Source organism: Pelodiscus sinensis, chromosome 12, assembly GCF_052426305.1.
Source record: "Pelodiscus sinensis isolate ZL-2025 chromosome 12, ASM5242630v1, whole genome shotgun sequence".
NCBI lineage: Eukaryota > Metazoa > Chordata > Testudines > Trionychidae > Pelodiscus > Pelodiscus sinensis.
Genome location: NC_143063.1, coordinates 3186897 through 3204900, shown reverse-complemented (window position 1 = coordinate 3204900; position 18004 = coordinate 3186897). Strand labels below are relative to the sequence as shown.

Sequence of the window (18004 nt, the reverse complement as noted above, 5' to 3'; positions counted from 1 at the left end):
TGCTTTTCCTAGGACAAGACAGACGATCCCAGCATCTCAGCCTGTAAGCTCTGCAAGCAGCCTGGCTGGAGGGGATGTGCCCCAACTGTCCTTGAAAGAGCAGCACAGACTCTGCAGGAAAACACTGAAGGGCTGTGACAAAGGGCTTCTTTGCCAACAGCCTTGGGACATCCTTTGGAGTTCTCGGCCGCATGGGAGCCGGGTGCTGCTCCTTCGGGCATCTGCAAAGCCATGGCCTGGTGCATCTCAGGACAGAGAGGTTCCCAGTGCGCACACAAGCACAGCAGCTGCCACACGCACAGGCAGGAGTGGAGCAAACCCCAAGAGCCAGGAAAGGCTAGTGAAGGCGGATGCATCCTCTTGCCTGCCCCCTGGCTCTCAAGCTGGCCACAGTTAGGTGGAGCCCAGCCTCAATGGTACTACCACGGCAGTTCCCTATGGACGCAGCTCGGCCAGGTAAATATGCACCCTTCCATTCCAATGCCAAACGGCATGTGCCCCCCACCCCAGCCGCTCTGGAAGCAGGCCTGGTCTGCCAGGCGATGCATCGGGAGTGGGAAAGCAGGTGGTGATGTGGCAGGGACATTCTCCAGGAGAGGAGCACAGCTTGTATCAGAGCACACAGAGGTTTCGCCTGTCACCTGACTCCAACTCCCTTCCCCCCAAGCCAGGCACGCAGTAACCAGCCCATCTCCAAGCCAAATCCTGCCCTCCTGCCGAAAGCAACCGGGCCCTCTGCCACAGCATCGGAGGTGGTCTCCGGGTCACCTTTGTCACAGACTAATCCACAACTTCGTGGCCATGGAGGGGAAGGTTTAAGTGGCCCTCACGCCCTCCTAGCCACCTCCCACTGTTCTGCTTGTAGGGATGTGCAAGGTTAACTGGAGCAGCCCCCCGCCCACTGCAGGCAGGGGCACTCAAGCCCAGCCAGAGCAGCCCCTCGCCCATGGCGGGCCTGGCCTGGGGTGCAACGGCTCCCTCCTGCATTCTCCCAGTTGAACGGTTAACTGGTTAAACGTAACGTTGAGTGGTTAATGGATTAAACAGGACTGTACATCTCTAGTCTGAACTAGTCATAATAATCACGATTTGCATGACCGTTGAGTGTAAGAGCCCAGGCCTGCATCAGAACCCCACCGCACTACCGGTGGAGCAGACGGGACAAAAAATGCCCCCTCCCCAATCTACACAAGCTTACTCTCCTCTCTCCCAGGGGTCCCGCTGCAATTTGCACAGGACACCCCAAAACGCTGCTCCTGTGACACAGCGCTAGCTTCCTCCCTGGGAAAGGTGTAATGGGTTCCTTCGGCTTGCAGGCAGGGCCATCTCTCTGCCAGGAAGGAGCAGGTGGGAGATCCAGGGAAGCAGCACTGGAAACACCGCACTCTGCCGACACGGACCCTGCAGAGAGCAGGCGCCGAAGGCCAGCTAACCTGGGAGCCCTTGCTGGGCTGGGCCAAACAGCCGCCATCCTATCACACTCCCTGGGCAAAGCCGCGGGCAGGGACAGCGCTCAGCCGGGTTTGAGGAGTCTGCGCCGATCTGATGCAGACCAGTTGCTAAGATGCGGATGGAGGAGCGGGCTCTTACATCCCACTGCCGCTGTTCCCCGAAAGTGGCCTGCAAAGCACGTTAACTAGCCTGTCACAGCTAAGTGCGGCCAGATGGCCAGCAGGCAATACCTGGCCCATGTCAATTGCAGTTTGTTACCGGAGGGAGGGGTGTCTCTCAGCCAATGTCTTCAGGTTGGAGCATTCACTGGGAAGGCCTGGGAATAAGGGCCACTAATATTCATTCTCATTAGTTCTATGCCTCATCTGCATAATGCACAATCCCTGTTTGCCTGCGACACTGCCTCTGGCAAACAGCATCAAGCCAGGGAAACCGCTTTTGACAGAAACCAGCAAAACCGAGCAACGGGATTGCATCCTGTCCAGTTCCACTTGCTGCTCTATGCCCTGATCTTACGTTAGCCGTTCCCGGAGCCGCGCAGAGATTACACGCTTCCACCCAAGAACGGGCGCTTTCCCGAGCGTCAGGGCTGTAAATCAGACACCGTGGAAACGGCTGGGGCCAGAACGCTGTACTATTTCATAATCCCAGCCCTGAGGCCCACGTGACAGTCGTGAATTGAATCCCCCCCCCCCCGGAATGTACTGTTCCATTTGGCCACGCCTACTCATACATATGCATACTAGGACATAGCCCTGCCCCCTTGCAGGAAATAAATTCTGCCACCTGGCTGAAGTCCTGAGGCTCATTTTGCTCAGATCCACCCGTCCTGAGTGACACCCGCCATGCGTAGCTGTCACCTTCCTTCTGGTTGACACTGTTGTTGGAACGTGTGCCTGCGGCTCCTTCAGCAGCCAGAGGGGGAGACTGTTGAGATACAGAAGCAGTTTTCCCCAGGCCTTGAAATGACACTTCCCACTGAATGTTTTCTAGCACCAGCTGGCACATCCAGAATGAGCGACAGGGACGATGTTGACCTACCAAGCTCCGATGGTTTGGGGACATTCGCGCCCAAGGCGCTCCCGACAGGAAGGTCGCAGTGAAAGGGCACAGAGGCCAGGGAAGGACGCCAAGATGGAGCCCGCAATGGCAGGGACATTATCCCCTGGCTAGGGTCTCCCCAGAAGATCTCAATCCATCTGTGAGGCTTGTTCTCCTCTGAGCGTGGGGCTCGGGCAGCCTTTTCCAAGTCCCTCCACCGTAGCCACACGCTTGCTTGTGCTGACCCGTCATGTGCGGGCTCCACTATCTACCCAACTTGCTCCTTCATCACAAGGTCAGCTCCCGCCTTTGCTCTGTCAGCAACCGTCCCATTCCCACAAGCCACCCTGCATTGGTGGGAAAAGCAGCTGGCAATCGAGGGAACCAGCCCCTTAACCCTCTTCCACATCCCTCCTCATAACTCTTCTCTTCCGCAGGGCAGACCAAACACTGCACTCTGGTAACCGCTATTACTGCTCCTCATCAGCACTGGTCGTGTTACTGATGAAGGAACCGACGCTCAGAGACAGGCCTAACGTCGCAGGGCTGGGAACAGAACCGAGCCCCTGGGACTTCCAGCATCCGCTCCTACAGCCGCCAGCACCAGAGAACTACGGGCGCGAAGGCAGGCCCAGCCTGCAGGGCAAAGAGTGAAGCAACAGTCCTTCCGTTAGATACAAGCAGCATCCAAAACAGGCGGAGCATCACCGGCTTTCAGACTGTGCTGTCAGCCCCAATGGGTACCACGGCCCGTAGGAGGGTCCTTTCGAGTCAGTCTCCAGCTCCCACCATCCAACACCCTGGACTCTCCACCTACCACAAAGGGAAGAGAGGCAACATTCAGGATTCATTAGGACGCCTCCCCAGGGGCTTGGCAGTCCCAGCTTGCTGAAGGTGCTCGTTTTCCTCCAGCCTCCACGTCGCACAGAGATGCACGTCCCATGCCCGCCTGTTGCAACCACTCTGCCCATCTCCAGGAAGGAGCTTTGCCATGGCCGAGAGGGGCTGAGAAATGGATCCTCCTCAGCTCCAAGCACTAACAGATGCTTCTCCTCTTGGCCTTGGGCTTCCTTCTCAACAGCCATGGGGAGACACCAGTCTGCGGCGGCCTTTCTGGGAGAGACTTGTGATCCACTGGCCCAGAGAAACACTGCCCATCTGGACACCCTCTGTGAAGGAAGAGGTAGCAGCTGGTGCTGCTCTTCTCCCCTAGGTCCCGGCTTCTGCAAATCAACCACCAGGCATCCCTTTACGGACTTCGAGCCAGCCCAGAGAAGTGCTGGGACACGAACGGACCACGAGTGGTCCCAGCTGCAGCTGTTGCACCACACTGCTCCTCCCGCACTCGGGTCATAGCCACAAAGCTGCCGTATTCACTGGGCCCTGGATCCTCCTCCCCCCGGTCCCTGAGACAGCAGGCCGGGGCGCCGGCACCTCAGAGCTCTCTACTTTGCTGGGAGAAGCACGTGAATCACTTCCTCTTCCACTCCTGCCTGACAAGAATTCAGAACGAGCGAGTCAGAGGCCTTCTTTGGAATCAGCCACCGCACACGTGCGCACGGACTAAACGGATCCTCGAGATGAGCAACAGAAATGGAGGCCTGGGAAGGGAAGCGCATCCCCCATGACCTTCTCTGCAGGAGCCCTGAGCAGAACGCGGCTCTCGGCGGGATACAAGGCGCAGCCACCCATCACCGTCTTCCCTTCGTTTTGTCACGGCCACTGGGCCAGCGAGACAGGACAGTGCTGTACTGCAGCGCCGACATGAATGACATGACAGGAACGGAAAGGGTTAGCCCACATCCACTCTGCTTGGCACATCCCCTTTCGATCCAGTGGTAGCACTCCAACCAGCAGACGCCCTCGCTTTCCAGCCATGCCTTCTGCATTATGGATGGAAGGTGGGGCCCAGAAGCCGTTGGGTAAAGCAAAGGAAAATACCTTCCCCAGCTGCAATGTATTCACTGAAGCTTACACTGGCTCCCCTGATGCACAAGGGCTCCCGCATTTGCCTCGCTTGCCGTGCTAAGTCCCGAATCCTCGGTGCCCCAAAACTAACTAGAACTCAACATTCTAATCCAGCTGGGCATTTGGGGTTTGTAGCCACCACCAATGATTTGCTGGGAGGGGAACTGACGAGGCTGAGCTAGAAAAAAAAAAAAAACAAAGCAGGAACTCGGCCCTTTGAACAAAGGAGAAACAGGGAGCAAAGAAGCCTGAAGCAGGTGAGGACCGTGTGAGAAGCACTGAAGGGGAGGTGGGCTCAGGAGCACAGAAGCCAGAGTAGCTCGCCCACAGGCAGCCACAAGGTAGGTGGCTCCCTGGAGGCCGGGGGAGCCATTTGCCGATGTTACTCCAGCGGGGAAAAAAGGGGGAGGCAGGGGAAAGACCAAAATTGTTGAGCTTAAAAAAGAGACCTGGAAAGTTAAGCCAATAAAATAAAATAAAACAAAACAAAAACAGCATGGCCCCTTTAAGTGTGAGAGGTTGAGCACTAAGACCCAGGGAAGTCATTGTTTCCCCTTGCTTCAGGTCTTTTTGCAGGAGGCCATCTTGTTTTCTTGATCGAGCCCCTCAGGTAAGCAGAAGGGCCGGGGGCGGAGCCCAGTTGCTGAGTGTGTCGTAGGGTTGCCAGGTGTCCAGTATTTTCGCCTCCTGGCAGGGAAAAATACCAGAAACTCCTGGACATTTCAGGTGTCCAATATTTTCAATTTTTTACCGGACAGGAGGCGAAAATACCAGACAACTGGCAACCCTGTCACAGCTGGCAGCCTCTTGCTGCAGTGCCACGTTTAAAGCCCTTCTCCCAACCTGGGAGCCTCGCTGGTTTTGCTTCCCAATGGTCTCTGAGGGGAGGTTTGAATCAATCTAAAATCCTGACCAACAAGTCGGTGTCTCCATAAACATTGTTTTACCTCAAGTTGCTCCTACTCGATATCGGCAGCTGTCAGTTTCACATGCCTCTGAGCGGCCTCCCCAGCACAAAGCTGATGGGAGATCAGATTGGAAAAGGCTTGAAGGCAGTTGGAAAACGGGGCTTTCCACAAATGTCTATTTGCCAAGGGATGCTTCCCTCCCCACCTTTGACTGGTTTGTTCGTGTCCCCACCAGGAGCCCCAGTTATGGCCCACACCCTTTTTAAATATAAAGCACTGTTTACATGGCATCACAGCTGGTCAGGCCGGCAAAGCGCTTCAAGGCAAAGCAAGCACCCCTCCAACGCCCCATCTCAGACATGGCCAGGGCTGCAGTGCTTTGAAAGCAGTGACTCCGTTCGAATACCACAGGGCAAGTTTTAAACAATTCTTCCCTTTGGCCCCAGAGGGAAGTGGCTTCGGGTTGCTGCCCCACGAAGGATGGCGAAGCGACGGGACCGTCGAGTGGACAGCGGGGGCCTAACATGAGAAATGCACAAAGGATTCCACACAACCAGGCCACATTTCCCCATCAACCCTTCTCCCACCGGCGACAAGTCCTAGCCCACTTGGGCTGCGCCTGCCTTGACTGCTTGCTGTTTTCCAGTAATCATCCGGTGGCCAGGAACTCCACATTCCTCAGGGGCTGGCTCGTGACACACAACCCACAGGCAGGATCAGGACTCGGATGTATCTGCAAGGCAGCTCCTTCCTCCCCGCACCCAGCCCAGCAACCGCAGCACCCATTGGGCCTGCCTGAAGAGCACATCTGTTCGGCACTCCTCCTACAGCCTCTCTCCTCCCCCTGGCTCCTTGGACCCAACTGCACATTCTGCACCATGTATGTCCTGACAGGGGTGTTATTTGGGGATCTTTGCACCAGCTTCTTCAGTTTGAATGAAACAAGGATCAACACAGCTATGAGAGAAGCAAAGGAAAGAGGGGGCCGCTTGTCCCCAGGCAAATCAAATCAGAAGGTGAGCGGAACGCACTCAAATCAGCTAGCCACCTTCCTCCGGCACAGCCAGTTACCGGGCCTCGCACTTACTGCGGAAGGGGGAGCTCATCTGATCAAGCTGGAGCACTGCATGACGGGCGTGGGGTCTCGATGGACAGCATATTCAGCATGAAGGTGGCGCTAACCAGTGCCATTCCATACAAACCGGGGACAGCACTGGACTCCCGGGACACCTTCAAAACCTGAGCGCCCTTAGCTTAAATATAAGGGGTCAACTAACAGCGTCCTTTGCATCCTTCCCCAACCATGATGGGGTGAGAGCGAGACTCTCAAAGACAAAGTCCCTTGGTGGTTTTGTAGTTGGCCGAGTAACATAGAAACCCCACATCTCCCTGTGGCTCAGACGCTGAATGGTCTCCCCATCTTACCAGGGGCACAAGGAGGGACAGCAGCTAATGGGTCTGAGGACAGAGCTGGCGTTTGGTTACGCTCACCTGGCAGCTACAGTCACAGACAGTTACTTGCCCTGGAACCCCTTTTCTTGCGCTAACGCCCAGCAGAGCGGAGCTATGGCGTCCGTGAGCTGGACTGGCCCCCTGGAAGCTACCCTCTTGGCCTACCTAAGCTGTGGCCATTCTTTGTGTAGAAGCAGGTGTTGTTGATGAGGTTGACGCAGCAGCCAATCACATCTCCCGTCGTGAAGGTGGGGCCGTAGGGCTGCCCTGTCCCCGAAGAACAGAAGGAATGCCCGTCGTCGCCGTGGTAACCATACGAGTGCTTGTCCCAACCTGCGGAAGGGAAAAGGGCAGGTTAGTAAGGAGGCAGGGTGCAAGGAGCGGTGTGTCCATCCTGCAGAGGAGGGGGGGCTATTTTCCTGCCCCAGGGACATTTAAGATTTTGAACATTTTTCCTGTCCGAACGGGGGATGAAAAGTTTAAATCCGAAAACCATTTTGGCTGGGGTCAAGCCGAATAGCTGAACTTGACCAATCAGTTTACTTGACCTGTTAGAGAACACTTTAATCTGCCTGGACACGCATTAATGGATCTCCAAGGGTATGTCTACACTACCCCGCTAGTTCGAACTCGTGGAATGAGGAGTAACGGTAGTTCGAACTAGGAAGCCTAGTTCGAACTACCTAGTTCGTGCCCAGTGTAGCCGCGCTGCACGGGGTTCGAACGAGCAGGGATTTAAAAATGGCGGCACCCCGCTTATGCAAATGAAGCCCGGGAAATTCAAATCCCGGGCTTCATTTGCAATTGCGGTATGCCTACATTACCCCGCTAGTTCGAACTAGCGGGGTAGTGTAGACATACCCCAAGTCACTGTGTTGTTTCAGACCAATTCCACACAGGAAAGGGCTGGAACTTAACTTCGTTCACAAGTCTAATTCTTATGCAAATGGAATGAACACAGACATCCCTGGTTTGCACATCACCTTCCACATCCTAAGGACTTAACTAACCAACCAACGGAGGTGCTAACTGTTCTCATCAGCCTCTTATAACTACTTGAACAATTTACTCGCTGTCTCCTTTTCTTTCTCTCCTCTCCCCGCTTCCATTATTTATTCTTGGATCTGGACTTCTAATATTCCAGTCGTCTGAAGAAGTGGGCTGTGCCCATGAAAGCTCATGGTCCCATCTACATGTTTTGTTAGTCTTTATGGTGCTACTAGATTACTTATTCTTTTTTAAGTTTTTCCTATTGCAGACTAACTCAGCTACCCCTCTGAAGTGTTTGTTTTTACTATAATTAGCTGAACATTTCAAAACAAAACAAGTTTTGAACCAAACGGAATGTTTCTGTTTCAAAAGTGCTGAAATAGATAATGGACAGTAGGGATGTTAAAATGCATTTAGGTAAAATTAATTTCAGCCGCTACACAGTTACATGTGGGGTGGCAGTAGGCTCCCTGGGAGCCAGTGCATGCAAGGGGGTGGCTTTTAAGCCAGCTCCTGCCTGCGGCCCCATGCTGCTGCCTCAAACAGAAGCAGCAGTGCAGGGAGCAGACAGCTCCATGGGAGCCGGGTGCTGCCTTTTAAGCCACTTTGCAGGACATACAGGCTCCTGCCTCCACTCCCCCCATGCTACTGCATCCCTGGGAGCAGGTGTGCTCAGGGTGCTGGCTTTTAAGCCACTTTGCAGGACATACAGGCTCCTGCCTCCACTCCCCCCATGCTACTGCATCCCTGGGAGCAGGTGCGCTCAGGGTGCTGGCTTTTAAGTTGGCTCCCTGCACGCACCGGGAGTCTGCATGTAACCATGAATGTTAACTGACGACCCTAGGCTCACTGGTTAACTGTGTACCATGTTACTCTTTCACATCCCTATTTGACAATTTCAAACAATTTCTGACAAAAGGTTGATGTGATTTTTTTCTTTAAGAAAGCAACTCCCGTGAAAAGTCTCAGTTTTGATCACTCAGCCTTTTCCAATACACATTCTTGGCTAGCTCTGGCATTAATAAACGGTACCGCAGTTTGGGGCATGTGTGTGTGTGTGGGGGGGGTGTCTGCAGAAGAGAAGAGTGAGGGGGAATTTGAGAGCAGCCTTCAACTTCCTGAAGGGAGGTTCCAAAGAGGCTGGAGAGAGGCTGTTTTCAGTAGCGATGGATGGCAGAACAAGGAGCAATGGTCTCAAGTTACAGTGGGGGGGAGGTCTAGGTTGGATATTAGGAAAAACTATTTCACTAGCAGGATAGGGAAGCACTGGGCTGGGTTCCCTAGGGAGGGGGTGGAATCTCCATCCCTAGAGGTTTTTAAGTCTTGGTTTGACAAAGCCCTGGCTGGGCTGATTGAGTTGGAATTGGTCCTGCCTTGGACAGGGGGCTGGACATGACGACTCCTGAGGTCTCTTCCAGCCCTGGGGTTCTATAATTCTATGATAAGAGACATTCACAGGCATTGCTACACTTCAGATTTGAGCTCCTAGCCCTTGTGGCTTCAAAGCAAACCTTGTGCTCCAGAGGCAATGACGCGCCCAGAGCAAGTGGCAGCTGGAAACAGGAACTCCAACGGTTGGAAACGGACTCATTCGTCTTAGTGGGCGTCGATTCAGAAACCTAGTGATGGTTTAAACATCCACCCTGTGAATGCTGCTGCTGAAATAGCCAGCACCTTTAGGACTAGAGATTAGCTTTGTTGCTGGTTCCCTCCCCACGACCTGATCTTGTGCCCGACATCAACAGAGCATCTCTCAAGTCAATCTTGCGCCTCCTACAGGGGCACATTGATCCTTCCTCGGGATCCAGAACAGCTGGACACACAATTGTCATGTGGCTTTGTCCACTTATTCCCATCGACACTGGCTCTTCCATATGACACTGCCCACTAGTGCAACACTTATATTACAACCCTCCTCGTATGGTGAACTGAACCTGCTACTTCATGCAGTTTACCCCACGCCTGATATCACCTCCTAATACGCAGACCTCATGGTCAGGTGCTCTCTAGGCAGTGGAGAAAGTTACGGTTGTTCCTGACTAGTAGGCAACGCAGTCAAGCAGCACATAAGTCACCTCCCCCACTCTCTCAGCTGCCCCTGACTGGATGGCTAAGTGTGCTGCATTTAGGGATGTTTAAAAAAAAAAAAAAAAAAAAAAAAAAAACCAACCAACCCTAAAAAACTATTAACTATGAAACCAGTGCACTTGGGCAGCTGCCCAGGAGAGATTCGGGTGCAGCCCAACTGATTAGCAGAGTGCCCACAGCCTCCAGAACGTGTTTTTATTGGTGGTGCACATTTGCACATGACAAAATGTATTCCGCACACCAACGGAAAAATTCGAGGGAACATTGCGTGTAATCAGTAGAATTTCAAACACACATGCACTCAGGGAAGAGCAGAGGCCCCTCTTCCAGTCAACTGATTACCTGACCTGGCTCAACAAAGGTTCTTTATGCTACAAATGCAACCAGGGTAGTTTCTACAAGAGCAAGAAGAACACATTCAGGCAAGAGGGGCTTTGAGAGACCCAGCCTCAGGTGTGAGGCGTCTGCCGGCAAACCAACAGCCAGACGCCACACCTGACAATCCGCAGCAGGGTAACGTGGTGCTCAGGGATAGTCTATCGCAGGGGTCTCCAAACTACGGCCCGCGGGCCGGATGCGGCCCGTGAGGCCCTCTCATCCGGCCCGTGGAGACCTTTTTGTCTGGCCCCGCCTTCTTCCGCGTGCCGGTGTGATGAGGCGACCCCCGCCCGTCCCTGGGGCGCCGCCGAACGGGCCCTTCTTGCTGCCGGGGGGGGGGGGGGGGGCGCCCTGTCAGGGGTGTGCGGCGTGTACTCACGCCGCGCCGGGGCAGGAGAAACGGGCCGCTCCGCTGACAAGCGGCCGCGCGGCGGCAAACGGCGCAGGGGGCGGGGGTTAGCACGGGCGGCGTTCCCCCGCCCAGACTGACAGGGCAGCCGGCCAATCAGGGGGCAGGATGGGCGGTGGTGGTAACGCCCGCCCGGCGACATGCGGGGGAACGTGAACCCCGGCGGGAACTTTAAAAAGGTGACCCCTTCTGCCCGGAGGGGGGAAGGAGTGAGCGGTGGCAAGCGGATGTGTAGTGTATCAATGTGTTATTAAATAATAACTGAATAAAATAATATTAAATAAATAATTAAAAACAACATCCATGTTTTGATTGTTTTTTATTTGGACCTCAAGTGTGTAGTCGGCCCCCGAACTGCTGTTTGATAGTTAATGCGGCCCTCGGGCTGAAAAGTTTGGAGACCCCTGGTCTATCGCATCCTTTCCTCTGTGTGCATGCCTGATGATCGGCCGCAAATGACAATGCAGCAGGAAAAGGCTGGCGTGTTCGTGCACCCACTGAGCGGTGCTTCCATGGCTCTAATTGAGAGAAAAATGCCAGCAAAACCAATTAGTGCCAGTCAAAGCACACTCACCCCTTGCCTAATTGGTTTCTTCCATTCTGAAATGCAAAATGCCACAGCAAAGGTTGCCTGGAAAGCTCAGAATCACGCAGGGGAAACTCAGCCAGCAGCTAAAACCCAACGTGACTTCCAAGCAACACCTTGGTCCTCTCCTTTCAGACTTGGCTGCTTTATCAGGCCACACAAGAGACCCCAGAAAAGAAAATGCAGAAGACTGACAGTCCAAACCACAACCATCCCGAGAGGAACAACGGTTAAAGCCTGAGCCAAAAGGACAGCGTGAGTCCAGCGAGACAGGGCTGGATCCTCAGCCAGACGTCTTGCAGTGAGTGCTTCCAAATTCTTCAGAGACAGAAGACACTCCTGGCAAACAAGTCCCGTTGCACCGCAGAAGTGACAGTCAGAGGGCGGATAACCCTCTGGAGAGGGGGGCACGGGTCCGGGTCAGGTGGACAAGCCAGAACTGCAGAGGTCCAGAGGCAGGCGGGTGCGTAGGTAGAGCGCACTTCCTGCACCAAGGCACTGGAAGATTTCAGAGTGCTGAGTCTCTTTTATGTATCTGCATTACTGGGGCTCCCAGGAGCCCAGCCTGGCACCTGAATCCACGGGTGCCAATTCCTTGGGGTGCTCTGGGACTGGAGCACCCAGGGGAAAACATTAGCAGCCCCAGACAGCCAGCTCCCACTTCCAGCCCAGTACCTCCCGCTAGTGACCCCATGGATGATCTCCTCCCAGCCCTTCCCACCTACCCCAATCAGCTGCTCTGGATGAAGAAGTGGGGATAGGGCATGTTTGGGGAGGGGACGAGGACTTGGGGAGAGGGATGGAGTCTGGGGCAACTGGGAGGGAAGAGGCAGGATTGGGTGGGTTAAGCTACCAGCAAGCTAAGTGACCTAAAATCAACCTCTATGACCAGCCATACTAGAGAATTCCTGGGCTGGTAATCAGGGCCATTCCTTGTCAATAGCCAGCAAAGCCCTGGGAGAGGGTCTAAATGCTTTGACACGGAAATGGCGATCAGAGCATTAGACACGGTGTGTCTGCCTAGCTATGGCTCCTTAGATGGTAACTATGTAAGCAGACGGTCTGTGTGGATGCTAAACCTCCGGTCCGGTCCGTCACTCGCTCTTGACTCAGCGCGCGAAAAGGAATACGAAGCATTAGCCCAGTGGCTCTCATCCTGCCCAAGAGGGCTGTACCCATTCAGGAGGCCGACGTGTCTCACCCGCTCCCGAGGATCATGTCACTTCAATACTTGCTTACAAAACTCGCTTACTACGGGCAACTCGTTGCTTCTCTCTGCCTTGCTGCCTCTATCAGAGAGAGGCAGCGGTGCGGGGAGAGGGGAGAGCAGAAGCACCAGCTTTCCCCTCAGCACCATCTCCACAGGGGGCAGGGCAGATAAAGGCACAGTGGGAAACAGTGCAAGTGGGGACTGAAGCAGTCTCCACTCCTGCCGCGATTCTGCTGTGGAAATGTACAAGAGCTGCGGCAGGGTTCTTGTACATTTCAAGAGCAGAAGCCCCGCAGGGAGCAGGTGACCAGCAGGGGACAGTTCAAAGGCGGAGGAGCCCTTATTGACTAACTGAATAGTCAATGGAAATCCCGTCGACTAGTCAATTAATCTAACTTTAGCATCCTTACTGTGAATGACCTGAGGTGACCCCCATGCCACGAACACAGCTGATCCTGCCTGGGGAATGACAGCACAGGAGCACTGGGGGATCCGGCTGCGGGAGCCTCCTGCTTGACTCATTTGTTTTACAAGTCACGGGGTGGGAATTTTGTTCCTCATTCGACGCGCACAGGCCGTTTCCCTGCCCTTACAGCAGTCTCCTAGCTTAGCATACTCTTGGGATTCAAGAAACCCGCCACGTCTCGGATCACCGACATAGCACAGTGCTTCTGAAACAGGGGTCCACGGATCCTGGCTCCAGGGGTCTGTGACACTTTGCTAGGAAAAGCACCTGGGGCCTCCGCAAAGGGGGAGGGAGGTTTGGGCTGTGGGAGGCAGCAGGAAAGGTGAAAGATTCCCAGTGGCAGGTGTAATTGGAGACTCTGAGAAGGATCTGAGCAGTCCCCCCCTTCCCCCCCCCCCCCGGGGGAGTTGATTCTGACTAGCTTAGAACTGGTGACTAAGTCTGTAAGTTACAAATAGCAGGGCTCAGGAGAGCCGGGTGCAGGAAAAACCAGTTTCCAATCAGCGGTTTTGCTGGCAGAGCGATCAAAGGAGGAGGGGGTTACTAAAGAGAAATGAATGACGCCGTTTGAAGCAGCATCACCAGCTCTAGTCAGATGCTCCCAGCTGCCAGGTCTGAAATGCCCATTTGAATGCAAAGCATAAAATCTCCCCTTCCCCCAAAAAGTTGGGTACATGGAGAAAGGAGTCTCAATCCGGCAGCTAATGTGGCACGAGGCAAGCGCGTGAGTGATGAGCACGAAGGTCTCTGACGGTCCCTGACGCAGAGTCCAAGTGTTTTCTGGTGCAAATCCAGAGCCGTATTTACCTACTGGACGGCACACAGTGCCAAGAGGACACAGCCCAGACGAAAGCGAGGAGAATACCAACGTAAAACAAGCTGCACAGCGGGACGGCCACGTCAGCCAGACATCAGCTCTGCCCTCTGCCAGCCCGACTGCGATTGCTGCACAGCAAAAAGTTCAACGGACGGGGCACAATGTGGCAGCTGAGGAGGCGGGGACAGAGCCTGGGCCAGCCCACGCAAGGAAGGCTGAGCCCTCCTGAAGCCACATCTGGAAGTGGAAAGCTCAAGTCCCAAGGAGACTAGGCAAGGTAGCCACCCCGAGCACAGCCTGGCCTCGAGCACCGTCGGGTCCTAGATTCCTGCCAGCCAGAGCCAAGAAAAGCACCTGTGCAGGACAGGAAAGCCCCACGCGAAAGCCACCGTCCCCGCGGCTGCAGAGGCCTCCTCACCTCAACAGAGGCGCCTTGTGTTCCCAGACCAGGCGGCGGCGGCGCGTTAGGCAGATTTGTGCACCGCTGAACACTGGAGACACGTTTTTTCCCTTTTTGTACAAAGCGCAGAGACTCCAAGCCAGGCTGTCTTGCAGGGTCCTGTTACACCCGCTCCATACAAACCACGCAGGGCTAAATATACCCGGCGAGCACGCTGCTGCAGGGGGCCGCTTGGGCTGGCTGAGCAGCAGGATCCTCCACCCTGCTAGGAAAGCTACAGGAATAACTCGCAGCTAGCGCAGAACAGAACGTCCCAGCCACTGGGAGCCTGGAAACGAACCCCACGCCCGGGGAGCATGGCGCAGGAACCCTCAGCCTGGCTCTGCCTCGACCTCCAAGTTCCACCTCACGTTCAACAGGACCCCTCGGGTTGTCTAGCCCGCTGCCAAGAGACTGACGCAGGCACTGAGCTCTTGCTGTACTGGTCCCCAAGCATCCGTAGCCTAGAGATGCTCCCCCCAAGCTTGGGCCACCTCCTGCCCATCACCAGCACGCTCTGCCAGCCGCTCCAGCCCCACTTCGAGCGCCACACGCCGTCTGCAGCACATATTTTTCAAGCTGCTTGCTAGGAATTAGCTATTGTACAGCGAACGTGCTGGTGTCGGCTCCAGTCGGCCAAGACCTCTGATTGCTAAAGTCGTGTTTTGTGCAGCGGCCCCGTCAAATAGGGTACAAACCCAGTAGGGCCAACTTGGCATCAGTTCCACTGAATGGCAATGCAAGGGAACGAAATACAAATGCCCAAAGAAACAGTTTTATTTCTTAAAGCACCTTAAACTAAGGGCTGTTCTTCCAACCACCTTCCACAAGCAGTTCTAACTTCCAACTCCTACTGCAGAGGCCTGAGAGCGAACAGGGTTCCTTGGCTTGTAAATATCCTGCCAACATTTTAAACAGCATCCCTAATGCCGACTGTGCTACACAATCGAATGTCAAAGCTCTGGTCACTTCCGTGTTTACCAGATGATTTTGTTTGCCACCTCCCTGCAGCACTTGGCTTTTGAGAACAGGCGACAGAATGAACCCTCCACCTCGGTCAAACAGGTTCCACGGCACAAGGCCTTTTAGAGGGTTCAAGCAAAGCCGCAGAATTTAATAGCTCCCCAGGAACGTCCAAGCCCTGCCCAGTTCTCCCCGGCACATGGTCTAACAGCTACCATTTGTACAGGGACTGCCCAAACCACCTCCAGGTGTTGTCTCCATGGGGAATGGATTTACAGCTTATTTGGGGTGGTCAAGCCATGCTCAGCAGATGTCTGGCACAGAGGAATGCCTGCAGAAGCAAGACCTACAGAGGCTCGGTTTGCAGGATGACAGGACACACTGTTTAACGTCTGATGGTATAAACAAGAACATTCTGGAAGCTGTTCATGGACCAGAGCAAACAAGAGGATTCCAGAGGCACTGAGGTCATTCGGGCGTGCAGCAATATGTTCTCGTCTAGAAAAAGGGTAAAAAACTCTCTTCAGCTCCCCTTCTGAAAAGGACGGACGCCGAGCACGCTGCTTCCCGAAGCGTGGCCCCGGTCACGTGATGCTAGCTGGCTTTTCCTGTGTCTAGCGCTCAAAACGACATGAAAAGCAGCTAAAAATACATGATAGTCCCTGGTGCTACTTTCCAGTGGAAGCAATTGCTGTTGTTGCTACATTACTTCAATCAGCGGGGGGGGGGGGCGGCCGGGAGCTTTCGAAAGTGCGATCAGAAGATATGCAAATTCCTGTGAAATCTGCACATCCTTTTGACGGTTCCACATAGTCTAGATGAGCCCTCTGCGAAGGAGAAGACGTTCACCTTGTGTCCTCAAAGCTGATCCTGCCCATCAACATTCTCCGAGGCCCCGTTCCACGTGTGCCAATGTTGCATCATTTCATCTCTATTGCGGCCAAGGAGAAAAGGGCACTGACTCCCAGGACAGCTTAGACTGCGCTCATAGAGCCAGAGAACAGACTTACTACCCGGGCGCAAGTCCCAGGCCCAAGTGAGGTGGCTCCCCCTACCTGAATCATCAGTGCCCCTGCTGGAAAACCTCCCCGAAACAACAGGGACACCCCAGAATGTGGGCTAGTGGGCAAGGGACAAGGAGTCAACTGCGAGGGTCTTTCTGGGCTCTGCCACTGTCTCACTATGTGACTGTGGGGAAAAATCATCCATTCTCCGGGCCCTTCTTCCCCCACGACGGGGCCATCGCAATGTTTGCAGGGATGGAGAGTAAGGGGTGGGTGGGCGGTAGAGGCAGGCTGACTGGCTTCAAACATTCCCCTCCAAAGCCCCCCCCCGTCTAGGCTGAGCGCCAGCCAACGTACCAGCTCAGTTATTCAGACCGAGGAATTTCCCCATTTGCAGGATCTGCTCTCATCGGTTGGCCAGTGCGCGTTTCTTCTCCCAGCCAGCGTTCCCCAGCACCGCCCTATTAGAACGGCTCATTCTGTCTGGTCACAGAGCAATGCCAACAGCCTGCTGCCAAGCGGGTGCCTTTCCGTTCTCTGATCCAGTCTGGCGGGCCAGGTGTGGGTGCACGCTCCAGACCTTCACGACTGTGTGCTGCTCCCTCCTCCAGGTCACTCACCGGAAGGCAGAGGTGAGAAAAATGTAAGTGAGACTAGCCCCAGGGGAGGAAGAAGGGGGAGAAAGAGCTTACGCAAGCACCAAATATGCAAGCTACGCTCACTGGCAACATACTACAGCGCATTCATCAGTCCCACAGAACTACATGGTCGACGTAGAAATTCAAACATCTAAAGAGCAGCAGAGGCCAAAATAATCTAAGAAATGTAAGCGAGGGATGTGCAAGGTTAACCAGTCATCCGGAGCAGCCCCAGGTACGGGGAGCCCAGGCACCCTGCAGGCAGGGACTGCTCTGCTGGGCTGGAGCAGCCCCTGCCTTCGGTGGGTGTGTGCACGCTCCAGGCCAGCCTCAGTAGGCAGTGCGCGCGGGGCAGGGGGAGAGGTAACCGAGCCCACCATGGCTAGAACAGCCCTCCCGCCTGTGCTCCACTTAGTCGGTTACCTGGGTAAACAATCTTTAACCAGTTCATCAACTGAATGGGATTTTACATCCCTAATGTAAGCAGGGCTAAAGTAAAATTCAATTCACTTAGCTTAGTAACACAGTGAATCTATAGCTACCCTCTTCTAGAAGGGTTAGCAGTTCCATAGCAGGCAACGCAGCAAGCAATGGTGTAGAGTGAAGCCCAGGAAACAGACCTGCCTGCACAGTTCCAGCAAGCTAAGGGATCGAACAGAGTCAGGGAGGTCTTCAGCACCCAGGAATCCCTTAGCCCCGTGGGGTTCAGCCTCGGTGCCTCAGGTGCTAAATGAGGGACCGAGTTGATCCAAGAGAGCCCAGCTGTGTGAGTTTGCGGTTCCATTTACTGTAGTGCTACAGGTTCAACCGCTGAGTGTTTTAATCCCCCCGTGCTGCAAAAAGCGGCAGGAGAGACACTGAAGAGTCACTCACAGCTAACAAGCCTTCGTCTGAGTAGCATTCACTTGGCTGGTTCAAACGTATCTTTGATCCTTTTACGCCTCCGGGGGAAAGCAATGCTGGCCATTCACGACAAAGGCATGTTCGAGGGATGGACCAAAAGCCAATGGCCAGAGTGGATTTCCTTTAACATAGCTACAATGCGCGGAGGAGCAGTCTGTTTTAAAATTCACCAATCCGTCACAAGAAGCTGACAGAAACAGAAGCCGGTATGTCTGTAGGCCCACCATCCCGCATCAAGACCTCGAAATGTGTTTAGTCTGGCAGCCAACTGCCCCCGGGCCCTTGACACGGC

General features: G+C 54.4%; 1 protein-coding gene across 4 annotated transcripts in view; it reads right to left on the bottom strand.

Annotated features, from left to right (window-relative positions):
* RANBP10 (RAN binding protein 10) overlaps positions 1-18004 on the bottom strand; it is a 106919-nt gene that overhangs the window by 28503 nt on the left and 60412 nt on the right. For all 4 annotated transcript variants that reach the window (XM_075940528.2, XM_075940527.2, XM_075940529.2 and 1 more), the window contains one exon: positions 6987-7154. In XM_075940528.2, coding sequence (XP_075796643.1) covers positions 6987-7154 — 168 coding nt within the window. Of the gene's footprint in view, positions 1-6986; positions 7155-18004 lie in introns of those variants that run through there.